The 17,017-nt window shown below is 41.9% G+C and overlaps 1 protein-coding gene across 2 annotated transcripts in view; it reads left to right on the plus strand.

Annotated features, from left to right (window-relative positions):
* The window catches only part of acox3 (acyl-CoA oxidase 3, pristanoyl), a 36,389-nt gene extending 21,696 nt beyond the window's left edge, over nt 1-14,693 (plus strand). For both annotated transcript variants that reach the window (XM_084916381.1, XM_084916389.1), the window contains exons 10-19: nt 2,214-2,396; nt 4,153-4,272; nt 4,352-4,472; nt 7,042-7,164; nt 7,275-7,388; nt 8,028-8,143; nt 10,647-10,821; nt 10,901-10,968; nt 11,635-11,721; nt 11,925-14,693. In XM_084916381.1, the coding sequence (XP_084772507.1) occupies nt 2,214-2,396; nt 4,153-4,272; nt 4,352-4,472; nt 7,042-7,164; nt 7,275-7,388; nt 8,028-8,143; nt 10,647-10,821; nt 10,901-10,968; nt 11,635-11,721; nt 11,925-12,044 (1,227 nt within the window). In that variant the 3' untranslated portion in view covers nt 12,045-14,693. The remainder of the gene's footprint in view (nt 1-2,213; nt 2,397-4,152; nt 4,273-4,351; nt 4,473-7,041; nt 7,165-7,274; nt 7,389-8,027; nt 8,144-10,646; nt 10,822-10,900; nt 10,969-11,634; nt 11,722-11,924) is intronic.
* Nucleotides 14,694-17,017: the final 2,324 nt, after the last annotated feature.

Raw genomic sequence — 17,017 nt, forward strand, 5'->3', positions numbered from 1 at the left:
TAAGTATACCCACCTTAATAAGTGGTTCACATACACATTTTCTCATTACACTTGATTGAACACCATCAATCATTAGTCACACGTATTGTGACTGCCATGTGGTCACTGTTCAGTGGGTGGGTTTTGTTGTATTGTTTTGTTTGATGACTAGGACACAATCAACTAAAGGTGGATGTAGGGTAGTTCAATCACATATTGAGATGCATGTACCATGTAGATTTAAGCAATTTCTGGCATCTGTCCTGGAAAGGACACCGTAGTTGAAGTTCTTGGTTCTGTGTTCACTGTGATGGCTTCGTGAGATAAGCACCACTAGTGGTGCCCCTCATGGGATTTTTAAATTTGGCATTATCCCTTGCAAAATGGCAATTGTCCATTCAACGTGTTTACATATTGGGTTTAATGAGATTTTATGCACCGTGTGATGGGAGTGTGAGGTGGTTTGTGTGTGAATACCAGCGTGCTTTGCTAGCGGTCTCTTCATGTTAGTTTTGTCTCACTTTGACCCAGGAATATCATATAACAGTTGCATGCCAGGGTGTCTGAATTAGGGTCAGGCGATTGGACGAATATATCGACTAGTTTTTACACAGGCGATGTATTTCTTTATTTGCTCATGAGTAAGTTTGCTAATAATGATGGAGCTAATAGAAGCAGTCAACAGAAAAAATGAAAAAATCTCTCATCTGCGAGCACATGCCCCTCCTCAGAGAGCGCCCAAATGCTCGTTGATGGAGCTGCAGAAGCTGCTGGTAGCCTAGCATGCTCAGCCGGATGGTGGACACGTGCATGCTCATGCAAGTTAGTCGTATCTGAGTACTTGCTCGCACTATACGTCTGCACAAGCGGCACACTGCTTTGGTTACATCCTCAGGTTTACCTGTTTCACCTCAAATTGGTGACTTTAAATTTTTTTAGTGCCGTCAGCGTTAACGCGCCGTCATCACGACTAATGCGATTAACAATTAACCCATCTGGAGCGCAGACTGTCTAAATCCCTGAAATGTCTCTGTCAGCGCACTTCAAGCAGTTTGTCCAAAGTTTGTTCGTTCTGCGCTCCAGATGGGTCGAACGCGTTAACATTTTTAATCGTGATGACTGCGTTTAAGCCGCGTTAACGCTGACAGCGAGGTTTTTTGGGGTTTTTTGTTTTTGGAAACTAGTTCGTCCATGTTTAGACTTCTTCTGTGTTGTAAATGTGCAAATCAGTCTGCGCATAATTACATTGCCCCGCCCATCAAAAAGTCTGCGCATGTGCGAATATATCGCCCATTGGTGATTGTTGGACTGACGGGTGTCGGTTGGAAAATTTTTACATATCGCCTGACCCTAGTCTGAATAAACTGCGCAGTCCAGCCACAAATTGAACACTTGTGTCCGACTCGTCTCTCTGCTGTGCACCCTCATCCAACACCACGCAGTGCAGGGTATAGGAAGGCTCCTGCAGTGGTTGGGTTGCATTAGCATGGCTAATGCCAGGTGCACAGTATCATCACCAAATACATGCAGATACATGTGGACGGGGTTTTCATCAGTGCTGGTGATTTTAACAAAGCATGGTTAAAGACGGACACACAGTACGTGCAATGTGCCAACAGAGGAAAAACACATTAGACCAAGTGCCCAGTGCAGTGAACCCAATGAAGGCTGCTGCCTCTGATGGTATGTGTACTCAAGGCATGTGCTGACCAGCTTATGGACGCCTTCACAAAGATCTTTAACAGATCCCTAACAAAGCCAACATCCTACCCAGCCTGATTTCTGTAATCAGGCTGCAATAATTCTGCCATCAGCAGACTGTGACACAGTGCTTAAAGGTCGATTCAATTCGAAGCTTCAGGCCATCTCCTACAGCAGTGTTTCACTGACCTTATTAATCACCTGAAATGTTTCGAACAAAGCAGCACATATCACTGGCATAAATATTCACACACATGTATATTTCTGTCAGAGTACTCTGTGGCTGCCCAGCATTTGAATGGCATGTAGTTGCTGGGACTGCGGGATCTAGAAATGAATGAATTCACATTTAAGTTTTGATTTTGTGTAAGAACATTAGCAGTGCAGTTAAATAATCATTTTATGTTTTCATATTCAGAAACGTAATTAAGCAATCCTGTGAAGGACCACACGGCCATTTTATAAATGACTAATAATAATATCTTTGCTATGTTTTTATCGTGCCTCATCAGTGTTTCTTTTGTCTCTTCCAGGACCCTAAAAAGCGTTTTGGGGCATCTCTTGGTGCCTTATCGGGGGGCAGAGTGTATATCACCAGGATGGCTCTTATCAACCTGAAGTTAGCTTTGACAGTGGCAATCCGCTTCTCAGCTGCCAGGAGACAGTTTGGACCCAAAGACACAGAGGAAATCCCTGTTTTAGAGTACCAGTTACAGGTAATAATATAAGGTAAAGGTAACGTTTAGTGGGTAAAATAAGTTTCACCCAGTTTTCTAACTAAATATATTTGTGAAGGTGTTTTTGACATTTTCACTAGATGTTGGGAACAACATATTCAATTTACTCAAAAAAATCAAACCATAAATGTCTATGAATTAAGCTACGTGTAAAATGACATGTGAAACAGGGAAAAGGTGTTGAACACATGAAGGAAGTGAGGTGCCAAATGCATGGAAAGTTAGGACACTGAAGCCTGACAGCTGCCACCTGTCAGTAATTAGAAGACAGCACTGCCACAATATCAATATTAATACCAGCTGATTCATTCATAAGCAGGTGTCACACAGGAAACCTCTCGATGTTTAACCCCAGGGAGCTTTCTCAACACCTTTGCAACCTTATTGTTGGGAAACGTACTGATGTCATCGAGAATTTCCAAACTACTGAAGGCTCGAGTGAGCACATAAACCGTCCACGACCAGGTGCAAGATTTCAGACAGAGGGGTGAAATGAAATATGAGAAGAGTTGTCCAAGAGTCAGTGACTACTTGTGGAGAGCTACAGAAAGACCTGGAATCAGCAGATAGACAGCATGTTAGTAAGCGAGCTGCCTGCTCATGTTTGCCGCTCTGATGCTGGACAGGAGGCCCCGTGTGTTACTGAGGCAGGTTATTGGCCAGCAGATGGATGGGTCTGGTTCTTTCTCAGGATCAGGACTGTCCTGGACTGTTAGGGTTTCCAAGTGTGCCTCGTATATTAGCAGCTGATTCATTGGTGCTGCCATGCACTAAGCTAGCCGCATAAAATGTGAAAGATAACACCAGAGTGTACTAATACTATGTAATCTATAATCCCCAGTTTAGTTAAATAATAATAATAATAATATGATAATGATAATAATGATATGATGATGATAATAATACATTTTATTTGAAAGCGCCTTTCAAAACACTCAAGGTCACTGTACACAGTAGAATAATAAAAGCAACATAAAAGCATAAGACATAAACTAATAAAAGAGCAGAGTGGAGAGGGTATGTGGGATAAGCTATTTTGAACAAGTGAGTTTTGAGTTGGGACTTAAAGAGAGAGAAGGAAGAGATGTTTCTTAAATCAGGAGGTCGGGAATTCCAGAGTCGTGGAGCAGAGCAGCTGAAAGCCCTGCTCCCCATGGTGGCAAGACGGGGGGAGGGGACGGAGAGTGAAAGGGAAGAAGTAGATCTGAGACAACCAGATGGGGCGGTGATCTTAACCAGATCAGAGAGATATGGAGGGGAGAGATGATGAATAGCCTTAAATGTGTGCAAGAGTATTTTTATTATTGGAATTAAAGTATAATTGAATCATTAAAATATCTTATACATTATGGAAATGGATGCCAAGTAACAATAAAACAAACGACTGAAGTTGGATAAATCATAAAATCTGGACTGGAAGCTTTGAATCTTTCCTCTGGGACACACCATCACACTGCTGTTAATGAAAATGTAAAAGCAGTTCAACTGCTAAATATCCAGAAATTATAAATCCTCACATAAGAAGAATTCAGATACAGTAACGATTTATGTAATGATCTGTATGCTGACATAGTGCAGAGTAAATAAGGTTTGGTATATATTCTGAGTTTTCTGAGTTTCCTGAGTCCATCAGTGTATTGTGGGAATCATGTTTTTTAATATTGAACAGCAACAGTAAATAAGTGAGTGTGGCTGCTGTTATTAAATTCGATGTATTTATTGTGTGGTTTTCCAGCAATGGCGTCTGATTCCGTACTTGGCGGCAGCATATGCTCTCGAAAACTTCACCAAATCCATCTTCATGAACTTTGTTGAGTTTCAGATTGGACAGATGTTGAAAGACAACAGTGACACAGTGAGTAAGCATGCAGCATGTGTGTATTTAGAGTGCTCAGTTTTTATGAAGTAAAGTTGAATATATCTGTGTTTCTCAGGCAGAGATGGGCAGAGAGATCCATGCAATTGGTTGCTCCAGCAAACCACTGGGATCATGGACTGCTCAAAGAGGCATCCAGGAGTGCCGGGAGGCCTGTGGTGGACACGGATACTTGGCCAGTCAGTCTCTCTGTCTCAATATCACTCCTGCACGTGCTCACTTAGGGCTGGCTGTCTCTCAGGAGGACGGGCAGGTCATCTACTAATCAGAACATTGGTTTGATCCAAGTCTGCATGTCAGCTATTGTCCAGTATATTAATGTTGAACTTAAAATAATCTGCAAAGCCCTCTCAAGTGCATCCTGACCAAACCAGTGTCATAAAAGGGAGGCACTCATCCAAAAATACAGAATCTTTTCACTTTAGGCAGCATGTTTCCAGTCCCAGTCATATAAAGGACACACACTGGTCCTTGTTTTCTCCTTGGATTTAACTATAATTGCTGTTTGTGTGGAGGGTTTCCATGTGAGTGACCACAGCTGCATATTTTTTATTTTGTCATTTTATTCCAAGACGAATTATAAACCAGGATGCTGCTGAAAGGTTCTCTGCCATGTTTGATGCTGATTTAAACTTGTGATGTGGACTCAAATGTTTCATCCTTCAGCAGTCAGTGTAACTCTATTTTAGACAAAGTGGCACCTCTGGAAAAATCTACTATCCTATGTTTAAATGTTTGTCTTTGGATGAATAATTTGATTATTGCTCCCAATCATATGATTTCAGTATTAGACAGCATATCAGTTTCTTAGACTCTTCTGTTAAATCGAACCTCAGAAACCTCACTGTCATATTCAACAGTTCAATAGAGCATCACTCCAAATGGCTGGTTCAGAGCCGTTTTTATCATCTAAAGCAGGAGTGGGAAACTCCAGGCCTCGAGGGCCGGTGTCCTGCAGGTTTAAGTTGTCCTTGATCCAACACAGCTGATTTAAATGGCTAAATGACCTCCTCAACATGTCTTGAAGTTCTCCAGAGGCCTGATAATGAACCAATCATTTGATTCAGGTGTGCTGACCCAGGGTGAGCTCTAAAACCTGCAGGACACCGGCCCTCGAGGCCTGGAGTTTGAGACCCCTGATCTAAGGATCTTGAGAACTTGAGATGATTCTTCATGCTTTTATTTCGTCCTGTTTGGATTATTGTAAAAGTCTCTTTACTTGTGTCTTTAGACTGTGCAAAATGCTGCGGCAAGACTTTTAACTGGCACAAACAGAAGGTCACATATCACTCCAGTTTTAGCTTCTCTTCATTGGTTGCCAGTAAAGTTAAAGTTTGGTTCAGGGAGCCTCTCTCTCTGTACACGTCACCGACCCTGGATCAGCAAACGGCCCCAGACCATCACACTTCCTCCTCCATGTTTGACAGTTGATGCCACACACTGTGGAGCTTTCACCTACTCGACGGCGTACAAAGATCCTGCGTGACGAACCGAAGATTTCAAATGTTGATCCATCAGTCATAACACCTTCTTCCAGTCTTCAGTAGTCCAATGGTAGCATTTCATGGCCCAGACAAGCTTTCTTTCTGCAGCTCGTCCTGTCAAACCTGCAGCTCGAAGTCTTCTCTTCACAGCTGAAGCTGAGACTTGCTCACTACGACCACTATTACGCTTGAAGCTGTTGATCTGTGAGCCGCCATCACACAGCTGTTAACTCTCAGAAACCTGTCCTCTGATTCAGTTGTGTCTGCCAGACCTCTTCCTGTCACAGTTTGCCCCAGTTTCTGAGAGCTTTTGATGGTGAAGGAATCGATTCACTGACGACTTTCTTTGAAATGTTTCTGTAGGAAAGACCTATATTTTTAAATCTTATGATGGTCTGTCTCTCTTCCACTGGGAATTGGCTTTTTCTCACCATTTTTGTAGCAACATTGTTCTTGTGTCACTGAGAGAACACCTCGGATGGTTCTGTAGAGAACAGCTGGTTTATTCTCCTGCCTTCTATCTCTCTGGTGAACCTCCTTGGCTGGTCAAGGCTGTGAGTCGTTGTTTGGCAGTTTCCAAGGCCTCGGAAATGGACAGCTTCCTGTACTTGTTAGGCACCTTCTTTGTTGCACCTTTCTGCAGCTCCGATAGTTTGCTAACGTCCCTCTGTGCTACCTTGATCTTAGCCTCTAGTCTCCTTCTCTATGGAGGGTACTGCTCTTTGTGACTGTTGAGCTTGTAGCCAAGCATCTCACTGATCACGGCTGCTGTGGTGTAGATCTGCTGAAATAGTCTCGGTAATGGTTGCAGTAGGTATCGAGAGAGAGAGAGCTAAATCACATCAATCTTTGGTGGGACCATCCTTTGCCTTCTTCTATGTCCACACAGTTTTTAAAGGAACTCTGCTGGTAGGTCGTTCCAAACATCTCAGAGAACTAAGCACAGGTCTTCTGTGGATGTCGGCATCCTCACATCCTTCTGTCTGTAATCCCAGACACACTCGATGATGTTGAGATCAGGGCTCTGTGGGGGCCGGACCATCCAGTACTTCTTGTTCTTCTTTACGCTGAAGATAGCTCTCCATGACCGGCTGTGTGTTTGGGCTCGTTGTCCTGCTGCAGAATACATTTGGGGCCAATAAACCATCATTTATTCTGAAAGCTTTCTTTGTTTGCAGCATTTTTCACACCTGCCTAACACTTGTGCACAGTACTGTATGTATACGTCAATAGCTAACTGTCAGTGTTTCCTTTTTTATTTCAGTGAATCGGCTGGGTGATCTGCGTGATGACAATGACCCAAACTGCACATATGAAGGAGACAACAACGTACTGCTGCAACAGACCAGCAGCTATTTGCTCTCCTGGCTCCACGCAAAACAGCGTGGTCAGTCCTCTGTTCACCAATAGATTATAAATACCTGCAGTAAAGGTCAATAAATGGGCTGGGTCAGTCACTAACGCTTCACTCTTTGGTGTTTGGTTATGGGGGGTCAGATGGTGTGCGGATTGAGTCTCCCTTTCACACCGTGGATTTTCTGGAGGAGTCTCAGGAGATCCTCAAAAGCAGGTTCACTGCACTCACAGTGGACGACTGTGTGGATTCTGCAGGTACGTTACTTTCTGCTACAGCTTCAAATCAACTTTTACATGAGATAGTGGAATTTCTTCCTTTCAGATCCTCTTATATACTAAACCTTTTAAAACAGAGCGAGATTTGCAGATGAGGTAAACGTATAATTTTCAATATGTTCCACAAACGAGAGCATAGTGAATTTTAGTCACTTAGCCCTGATATTCAGCTTTACATTAAATGAACAAATGCAGTCTGATTGTGATCTGTTGTTAAAGTTTTGTTTAAAGTTAAACAGTTTAATTGAGCAAATATGACAAACTGCTGACCCAGTAAGAAACAGGCTCCCTCCTCAGGATCTGGGGTCAGTTCTCTTTCTCAGCCCTCTGCTGTGGGTCTGAGAGGACCCCACACTGCACGCTGGTCCTAATCCAACACCATCGATGTGATTACAAAGGAGGGGAGGTGGGGAACATTTAAGAAAAAAGGAACATAAATAAAAAGGGGAACTGATAGAGCCGCATGTGTCTGCTTCTCTGCACTGATTGTGATTTATAATAGTTGGCCATAAACATGTAAATGTATCTGCCTTTCTGATGTGACTGGTTCAGCTTGACTACAGACTATGTTATTGAAACCTTTCCAGTGTAGCTAACATCCTCCCCCTTGTCTGTCAGTGCCTTTGGCAGCCTATAAGTGGCTTGTGTGTTTCCTGCTGGAGGAGAGTCAGAAGAAGCTGGAACAAGAGCGAGCGTTGGGCAACGATGACTTTGAAGCCCGTAACAACTGCCAAGTAAGACCAATGACTGTGTGCAGACACACACATACATCCAAACATCTGATTCTGGTGGCATTCAGCATCATATGCAGCTTCACTGGCTGAAGTTTGGACAGAAACTTGATGCTTTTTATCCAAATCAGACTGAGCTAAAGGTCGTTTGATTTGGATTCATCGAACTGAGATGAACTCTGAGACAAACTTACTCCAGACTGGCATGAACCCAGTATTTGAGATGACCTGTTACTGAAACAGCCTGTGCTGCTGTCAGTGATGGACCTTGGAATTTGATTGCCTTTTTTTCTTAGTCAGCAGGAAGCTTTTATGGTCTGGGGAAAAGAGTATGAACACTATGAAATGTTCTGCCTCTAAGACTCTAGGATTTGTCTGTCCACTCCAACCTTATATCGTCTACTCAGGATGTAAATCATAGTAAACAGATGAGGTCAGAAATATTCACAGCAGGCTGTGCAGCACCATGATGCGGACATTAGCCTGTATCTGCAGTACTGTATATACTGCACCAAAAGTTATAGAAACCAAACGGCTTCCCTGATTCCTCGATCCATGGATCAGTCAGTAGTGAAGCAGTCAGTGTACTTGATAATATCTGAAATGTGACATTTGGGGAATACAGTGTCAACATCTCTTTCCAGAATGAATGTCTTTGTTTCTCTGGACAGTCCACATCCACAGAACACAATATATACACTGTCAACAGAAACCTGATGAAATGCCCCCCATTACTTTGTGCAGAAGAGCATACTTCTGTCTGCAGTCAGCACAGTTTCCTCCACTATCCGTTGCTTCTGTCATGTGACCTGGGGTGGAAGGAGACTGAGTCCTAATAAAGACAACAGAGCTTTTCTCTATGTCCTGATATCCATCCACCTCCTCCAATTATCAGGGTGGTGGGGGGGTGGAGCCTATCCAAGCTGCCACAGGGAGAGAGGCGGGGTACACCCCAGGCAGGTTGCCAGTCCATCGCAGGGCTAGCATATTTCCTAATGATAAAGCGTTTTTGTTCTTAATCAAATATAAATCAAAATATAAGTTTGATCAGTATATAAATAAGAAATGTAGTTTGAAATATCTGTTCTAATGCTTGAGTTCTGTGTGTGTCACACGTGTGTGTGTGTGTGTGTGTGTGTGTGTGTGTGTGTGTGTGTGGGGTGCAGAATGAGGTTGAAAGCGACACACTAATGTCAGAGAGCGTCTGACTTGCAGAGAAGTTTATTTTAGGCAACAAGAACGTGCCTGAAATAAACAAATAATAAATAAATGACCTAACAAAGTTTTAAGAGTAAAAGAAAGTCTTACTCTGTATTTGAGTTGATGTTCATGTTACAGAAATGTTCATGTGAAATTACAAAGATCTAATTAGAATAAACTGAGTGAAACATGAAGCCAAATGTGACTGAATGTTTCAATGTGATGTGAACTTGAATTCTGCTGAGAAAAGCAAAGAAACTGTAATGAAGTGATTTTAATGTTTAAACTCTGTTAAATCTCAGTCAGGTAGAGAGAAGTCGAAAAAATGTGGGTGGACACTGATGATTACATGCTTGGATGGTCAACATGCAAAGATGTGACGCCCAGTAGGAGAGAGGGGGGAGAAGGGGTGAGCAGGTACCAAAGTGGGGTGTAAAATAGATTTGAGCTTCTTCCCTTTTATCTTCTGTCAGATGAGCAGTTCAGAAGATCTCAGACGGTCACAGCTGAACATTGCAGCAGTAGAGGGGGAGCTGCAGTCCGACCTGTGAAGTGATTTTCTAATTTTTGGCTTTTTGTCTGCTCGTTTGTTCTGTGCTAAAAGCTTAATTCAGAAGGATTTTGATTTGCATCATACGTCCAGGAGCTTTCCTGTCGGGTGATTATCCTCGGCCTGGAATAACAGGATCATTCTGTGCTCCTCCTGTCTCCAACCTCTTGTTACCAAACATAATAACAGAGTCAGCACCAGCTCAGAGCAGATTGGTTAGTATAGTATAATAAGTATAGTTTAGGTGATTTGATTATTTTGTTAGTGCTAAGTTGCTTCAAATAGTGAACATTCACTTTTTCATCTTTGGTGAAACGTAGAAGTCTGAATATTATTCTTTAGTGGGACAAATACAGGTTACCTTAGCCATAATAATAAAAAATAATCTTTCCTTGCTGTCCAGGCTACTAAAATCATCCCAGAAATAACAAGTGGGCAGCTACCGCTAACAGATGGGACCGATAGGCTCTGATTTAGGCTGGTCAGGTTTCTTCATACCAGGGTGAGCAGGTAGTAGGTAAGGCCCCTTACCCACACTGGCTCCAGTTAAACTCTGCTTTATCTACTGGGTGAGACTCAGAGGATCAGAGGTTTAGACTTTTTAAAAAGCCAAAATCAGCTTCCTGTAGAGGAGTTTTGTGGGCCTGCGGATTGACACGTCCAGAACACGTGCACATGGTTAGATTACAAATCAGCTGTTTCTGTGTTTTTATGTCTTCAGTGTACTTAAATGTATGTGTATGTGTATGTGTACAGGTTTACTACTGCAGGTCACTGGCCTTGGCCTACATTGAGCACACCTGCCTGCAGAGATTTCATGAGCTGACCACTAATCAGGACACACCAGCTGGTCTCAGACCAGTATTAAGGAAACTTTGTGCCTTGTATGGGCTGTGGAGCCTCAGCAGCCACATGGCGACACTGTACCAGGGTATGTAGTGGGCTCGATGCTGTATACACGGAGAAATCTTCATGATAGTGATGTGGTAACACAGTGTTGTTGTTTCTAGGTAATTACTGGAGTGGACGTAAGCCTGCTGAGCTGGTCCAGATGGCAATCCTCACTCTCTGCTCCCAGGTACACCAGAAAGAGGCCGGATCTGTTTATGGCAGATATACAGGAATTTGCTCAAGTATATAGAAATGCATATACATTCCTATGTATAGGGCACAGCTCCACTAATTATCAAAGCAATTACAAATGTGGTTGCTGTAATAAGCACACGTGTGCATTTCGTACTGTCGTGTTTTTGTTCTTTATTCAGCTGTTTGTATTTATGAGTTAAGAGACGAGGAATAAAAACACATGAGTGGCTCCTTTGACAGAGTAAAGCAGATAATCTTACACATTGATCTTAAACTTGACATTTGACTATTTTGGTACCATGAAAGTCAAAACTCTGGTATGCTTCAGGGCGTGTCCACATTTTGATTGACATGTCCACCGGAGAAGGCCGTATCCTGGTCCAGATTTGCGATTCACAACATTTGATTTCTAAACACAAAGACAGCGAAAAAACTCAAAGCTTCAGAATCTGTCGGTGACCTCACAGCGACTCCATCCATCGTTTGGACCATGTAGTTATACACTGACTCGTATGGTCTAACAGCGCCTTTTTATTGATGTTATCCGTCTCACTTACTTGTGCTCTCCTGTACTTTGGGAATGTCTTCATAGAACAGAAGGACATTGAAGAAATGATGGCTTGGCCTGACTGTAAAATCTGCTCTGTCTCTCTCACAGCTAAAGGATGATGCAGTAGCCTTAGTGGATGTCCTGGCACCCACTGATTTCATCCTCAACTCACCTATTGGCTGCGCTGATGGACAGGTAAACACATACAAACACAGAAAATCCAGTTGTATCGTAAAGACTTTGCTGTCCGTCAAATTTCAAGGACATTGAAACATTTCACTTTTATTTATATTTGGCTACATCGTAACACAAGTAATCTCAGGACCCTTCAGATAATAAGCGCGAGAATCCGTGTTAAATAAGTGAAGAAATGCTTTTCCTTTGTCCTCTTCCTGCAGATTTACAACCACCTGTGGTCCACAATAATGCAGGGCAGCAAAGTGCTGGAACGTCCATCCTGGTGGAAGGAGTTCTGCTCAGACAAACCTGTGCTTGGATCTCTGCGGCCAAAACTCTAAAACCCAGTCGTGCTCTGCAAAGGATCTCTGCATGTCTGTCCAGTGCCTGAATTTGCTTGGGCTCAAATTCCAACAATGTTAGGAAATGTTGAACAAGTCCATTAAAAACTTTACAAACTGTGACACTCGAGATTTCAACAAGCTTTCATGAATCCTCTGCTCCATACACCAACATTTTCATTATCATTTAGTTGCACACGAGTGCTTAAACTTTAAGAAAACTTTGTGCTACTCAACAATAATTAAAATTAGTTGCAGCCCTAAGACCTCGACATGCTTCAGCATTTCTGGTAACATCATTGTTGGTTGATAGCTGGTATATTTTTATAGTTTAACCGTCTCTGCGTCCAGTTTTTCTAACTTCACACCAGAAATGTCGATATGCTGTTTTTTTTTTCATCACATTTGTAGATCTACACATAGACTTGTGTACATGTATCACTATAACTAGATATAGAAAGATGCATTACACAGTATATACATGTGTATATATCATCAAATAAAATGTGGCGTATCTTCTGTACAAAAACATCCCTTTTCACCCTTTGCTCATATAAATTTTACCCAATAAGAAGCTTTTATTTTTTTAAAATACAGTTTTTAAATGACAATTTAATTAAGAGAAAAAAAACCCTGAAGCCTGATTGGTTTTGTCACTTCATGCAGCAAAAACATGAGTTTTGCTCTCTAACAAAGAGCAGAATGTTGGGCCATCAGTTCATGCTCTGAGGCTAAGACGCACTCTGGCTAAACGACCGAAAAAACGATTTTGGCCAAAGTCCGGACTTAAATCTGAGGCTGTTTGTGCTGGAAAACACTCCAGGGTGGCTGATTTCTTCATTTTATTTTGTGTCATTGCAAAGAAGACTAGACTGAAGTATACAAAAGTTCCTCCACAGTAAGGTGAAAGACTCTCAGCCATTGACTGACATTCTTACTGCACAAACAGTTACCTGGTTCAGGGGGCAATTATTTTATTTTATTTTTTTTACACAGGCTTAGGTAAGTTTAGCTTTTTCCCTTTAATAAATGCAGTTAATTAACAGCTGCATTTTCTTGGATCTTTACTGTCTAATATTAAAATGTATTTGATCTGGAACATCTTAAGTGTGACAAATATGCAAAATATAGTATAAATATATATACGTTTATATAAAGGTTTAACTACAGCCAGCTTGAAGGCCTGTGGTACATAGCCGATTATTAGAGATAGGTTGATCATATTTAAGATCGAAGAATTAATGGCAGGAGGTCTTTGAGCAGTTTTGTAGGAATGGGGTCTAAAAGACACGTTGATGGTTTGGAGGAAGTAATTATTGAAGTTAACTCAGAAAGATCACTTGGAGAAAAGGAGTCTAACTTAACATCAATGATACTGAAAGCAGCTGTAGATTGAGTAATTTTTTTCTCTAATGGTTCAAATTTGATTTGTTTGTTGCTGAGTAGCTATGGCAGTTAATCTTTGGGCGTTAAATGCCATTGCTTTGTGCTTGGCTGCTGGTAAGTAAGGGATTCTTAGGTTCTCGATCCTTCCATCACAAATAGATGCTCTGAGATACGAACCCCTTTCACTAGTAGCTTCTACTAACCACCAGCTATAACAACTGCTTTAATAGTAGTTAAAGCTAAAATTAAGCATTAGATACTGTTATGGCCGTTTTTATCTCCAGCTCTTTTCTTTCCTTTTTTACTTTAGCTTCTTTTTCCTGTAAAATTTGCTTTTATTTTAAGGCTCATGATTTGGCTGACAGTGTCGCTTTCTCCGACTCTGCCTTTAAACCACCAGATGATACACAATGAGATTACACTGTGGCCATTTTAAAACCATGCTTTGATCATAGCAATATATGTGAGAGTCACCTTTTCATTTCTTTATTCCGCTTCATTAATGCTATTCTCAGTAATGATCAGCCATCTCGTCCAAGTGCATTCTGCAAAGTCCTGAAAAGAAGCATCCTTGAAACTTTCAAGCAAGGTTGTTTGATCTTTGTTCTTCAGAAACCTGTTGAAGCATCCCTTTAACACTGTTCACAGAACTCTCCAACCTGCCGAACTCAACCATTGGTTTGTTTTATCTTGAATGTCATAACCCCAGAACAAGGGGACATAGGATTTTAAAATTCATACCAAAGGTGCAGTTTCTAAAATTCTTGGATAAGTTCACATCTCAGTGATCTTGAAGCCAAGATCAAGATCAGAGCTCAAGTGTTGTGAAAATCTAGATAACTGAATGTAAATGTGATAACTCACAAAAGCTCACCAATGATTTTCACATTTATTCTGCAAGAGCATCTACAGGAGGGGTAGCAGCAGTCGTTTTTACTCTGATCTGACTTAACATCATTTTTATTTTTTATATTCTTCATTTTTAACCAACCAAACATTTATAGTATAAGGATATCACTACATCCCCATGTTCTTTGTGTCAGCTGAAACACTGCTGAAGTTTTTCTACTGTAGAAAAACTCTGCAATGCTCATGGCTGGAAAAATCCAGTTAAAGCACCTCACTGCATAGCAGAGGTTTGTTCTATGGCTCAATTAAATAAAAGCTCAGTTTTTGAACTTGTTCACTTTTGTTTTTTCTGAAATAATTCTGCAATTGTGTTAACAAAATGTATGATTTCTAAATAAAACTGACATGTTTAGAGATGTTGTAAATCTTTATTTTCAAAAGAAAGCTCTGTCAAGATTCTTCACAATTTTTAATAAACATTTTTTGACAAAGTTTATAGATGCAAGAAATACAAGGTTTTACAGCGGTGTCTAGATGTTGGTCAAAGTATCACACACAACATAAATCCCAGTTTCTTGGCTGCAAAACCAGATACCCCACAAATGAATGTGGTCCTTGCTGTTAAGCAACAGCACAAGTCACCGCACCACCGTGGTGCCCGCACTGTCAAACTCTTAAATATCAAATTTGTAAAGTGCATCTCAAGGAGACAAAGGAGAAAACGGACATGGAAAAAAGACTGAGACGGAGACAGAAAGGGAACACCGACCGCCGACCACACAGGGGAGGCATGGTAACAGAAACCTAAAGACTGGATGGCAACACTACACAAAGCAGAAACATGACAATAAGAACCAAAACCCGGAATACAAACTAAATCTTAGAATATTAAATAAACCAGAATCCAACGAGTCCAGACAGCTCGCCACTAGCTTGTCTGTTGTATCAGAGCACATGTCTCATATGCTATGATGTGTCTGGGCTGACCCGTGACCCTGTCACTTGTTCACCACGGTTTCTTCCTTGGGCTGCTTTGTTTTGCAGACTGTCTTACCCAGTCGGTATGCTTGCCCATTTTTCCTGTTTCTAACACATCAGCTTTGTAGATAAAATGTTCACTTACTCCTTAATATTTCCCACACACTATCAAGTGCCATCATGAAGAGATAATCCATGTAATTCTCTTCACCTGTCAGTGGCCATAATGTTATTCCTGATGGGTGTGAACCTGTCGAGTTGAGCATCCTGATCTATGTCTGTAAAGGTTCTCAGCCATCCAGGTTTTTCTCTCTCTCTCTCTCAGGATGTACCAAACTGTAGATTTTGAAACACCTAACATTGTAGCAATTTCTCTGAGTTTTTTCTGTTTTTGCACCTTAAGGAGTCTAAGGAGCTGGAAGAGAAAGGCGTCTGGACTTCTTTTAGGTCTCTTGAAGACGTTTCATCTGAGAAGCTTCTTCAGTTCTAGGGTCAAATGGTGGAGAGTCCCAGATATAAGCCCTGTGGGAGTGCCCCCACAACAGGGCCAATGGACCCGCTAATGATCCTCTACCTAATCACACGAGCCAAGGTAAAGGGTGAGCTCATTGTGAAACCTGGCCCCACCTTATCATGTGATTTCCTGAGGTCAGATGGCCCAGGATGTGAGTGGGCGTTAAGGCGTCTGGGGAGGGAACTCAAAACTGGATTATAGATGGCAGAGAGTTGGTGTCGTAAACCACCGCCTCTGTTCAAAGATGGTCGTTCACAGTGGACATAGATGGCTTCTTTCACTCCTCTTTCAAACCATCTGTCCTCTCTAGGGATGGGTATCGTTTAGGTTTTATCCGATACCGGTGCCAAACCGGTACTTTTGAAACGGTGCCGGTGCTTGAACGGTGCTCAAACCGGTGCTTAAAGAATGGAGAACACATTGGTCCAAAAACCTCCCATGTTCAGCTTTTTTTTTGTAAAAAGATAACAATGTTAGCCTTTTCTGCAGCTATGGGGCATATATGGTATCACTCTTGGCTGGAAGCAGTGCTTAAACAATGGAAAAAACACAAACTTTATCCAAAAACCTCTCATGTTTAGCTGTTTTCCACTTTTTCTTTGGTCATTTTAGCCTTTTTGGCCAGGGAGAAGGGAGTATCTGCCATCAAACAAGAAGACAGCCGCATGTAACTACGACGGTGTTTGCTAGTTCACCTTACATGTGTTAATGTAATAACGTGGTTAGCCTACTCAACGTAAATTACACACGGACAACATTAAGCTACTCACGCAGAGAAGAACGGCTGCTGCTGCATCATCATCCGGGTCCGATAACAGGCACCACACCCGCAGTAGATGCGCTCGGTGTGAGGTCTCGCAGCAAGCTATCAAATACGGCGCATTTTTCGGCTTTTAAAAAAAACGCTAAGCGTCGCCACGTGTTTCATCGGATTCGAGGTGTTACCTCCTTTGACAGTATCACAGTATCAGCTTAAAGCACTTGTTGCAGGCTGCTGAGTTTGCATATTTTGCTGTGAAGTACAGCCAGACTTTTGGGCATTTTTAATCTGTAGCTCTGCTCTAAAAGAACGTACGTACCTGGACCCGCCTACTATCCTCGGAAACGTAAAATGATTGGCTAGAATCTAAAGTGTATCACAGCTCAGGAAAAAAAAGCACCGAAATGTGCGCTGCTTTTCGGTCTGGTTACTACCGTTTATGTCAGAACCGGTCCCATCATGGCACCGGATACCGGTACCCATCCC

Source organism: Perissodus microlepis, chromosome 3 (assembly GCF_051167445.1).
Source record: "Perissodus microlepis isolate ML-2025 ecotype Zambia chromosome 3, ASM5116744v1, whole genome shotgun sequence".
NCBI lineage: Eukaryota > Metazoa > Chordata > Actinopteri > Cichliformes > Cichlidae > Perissodus > Perissodus microlepis.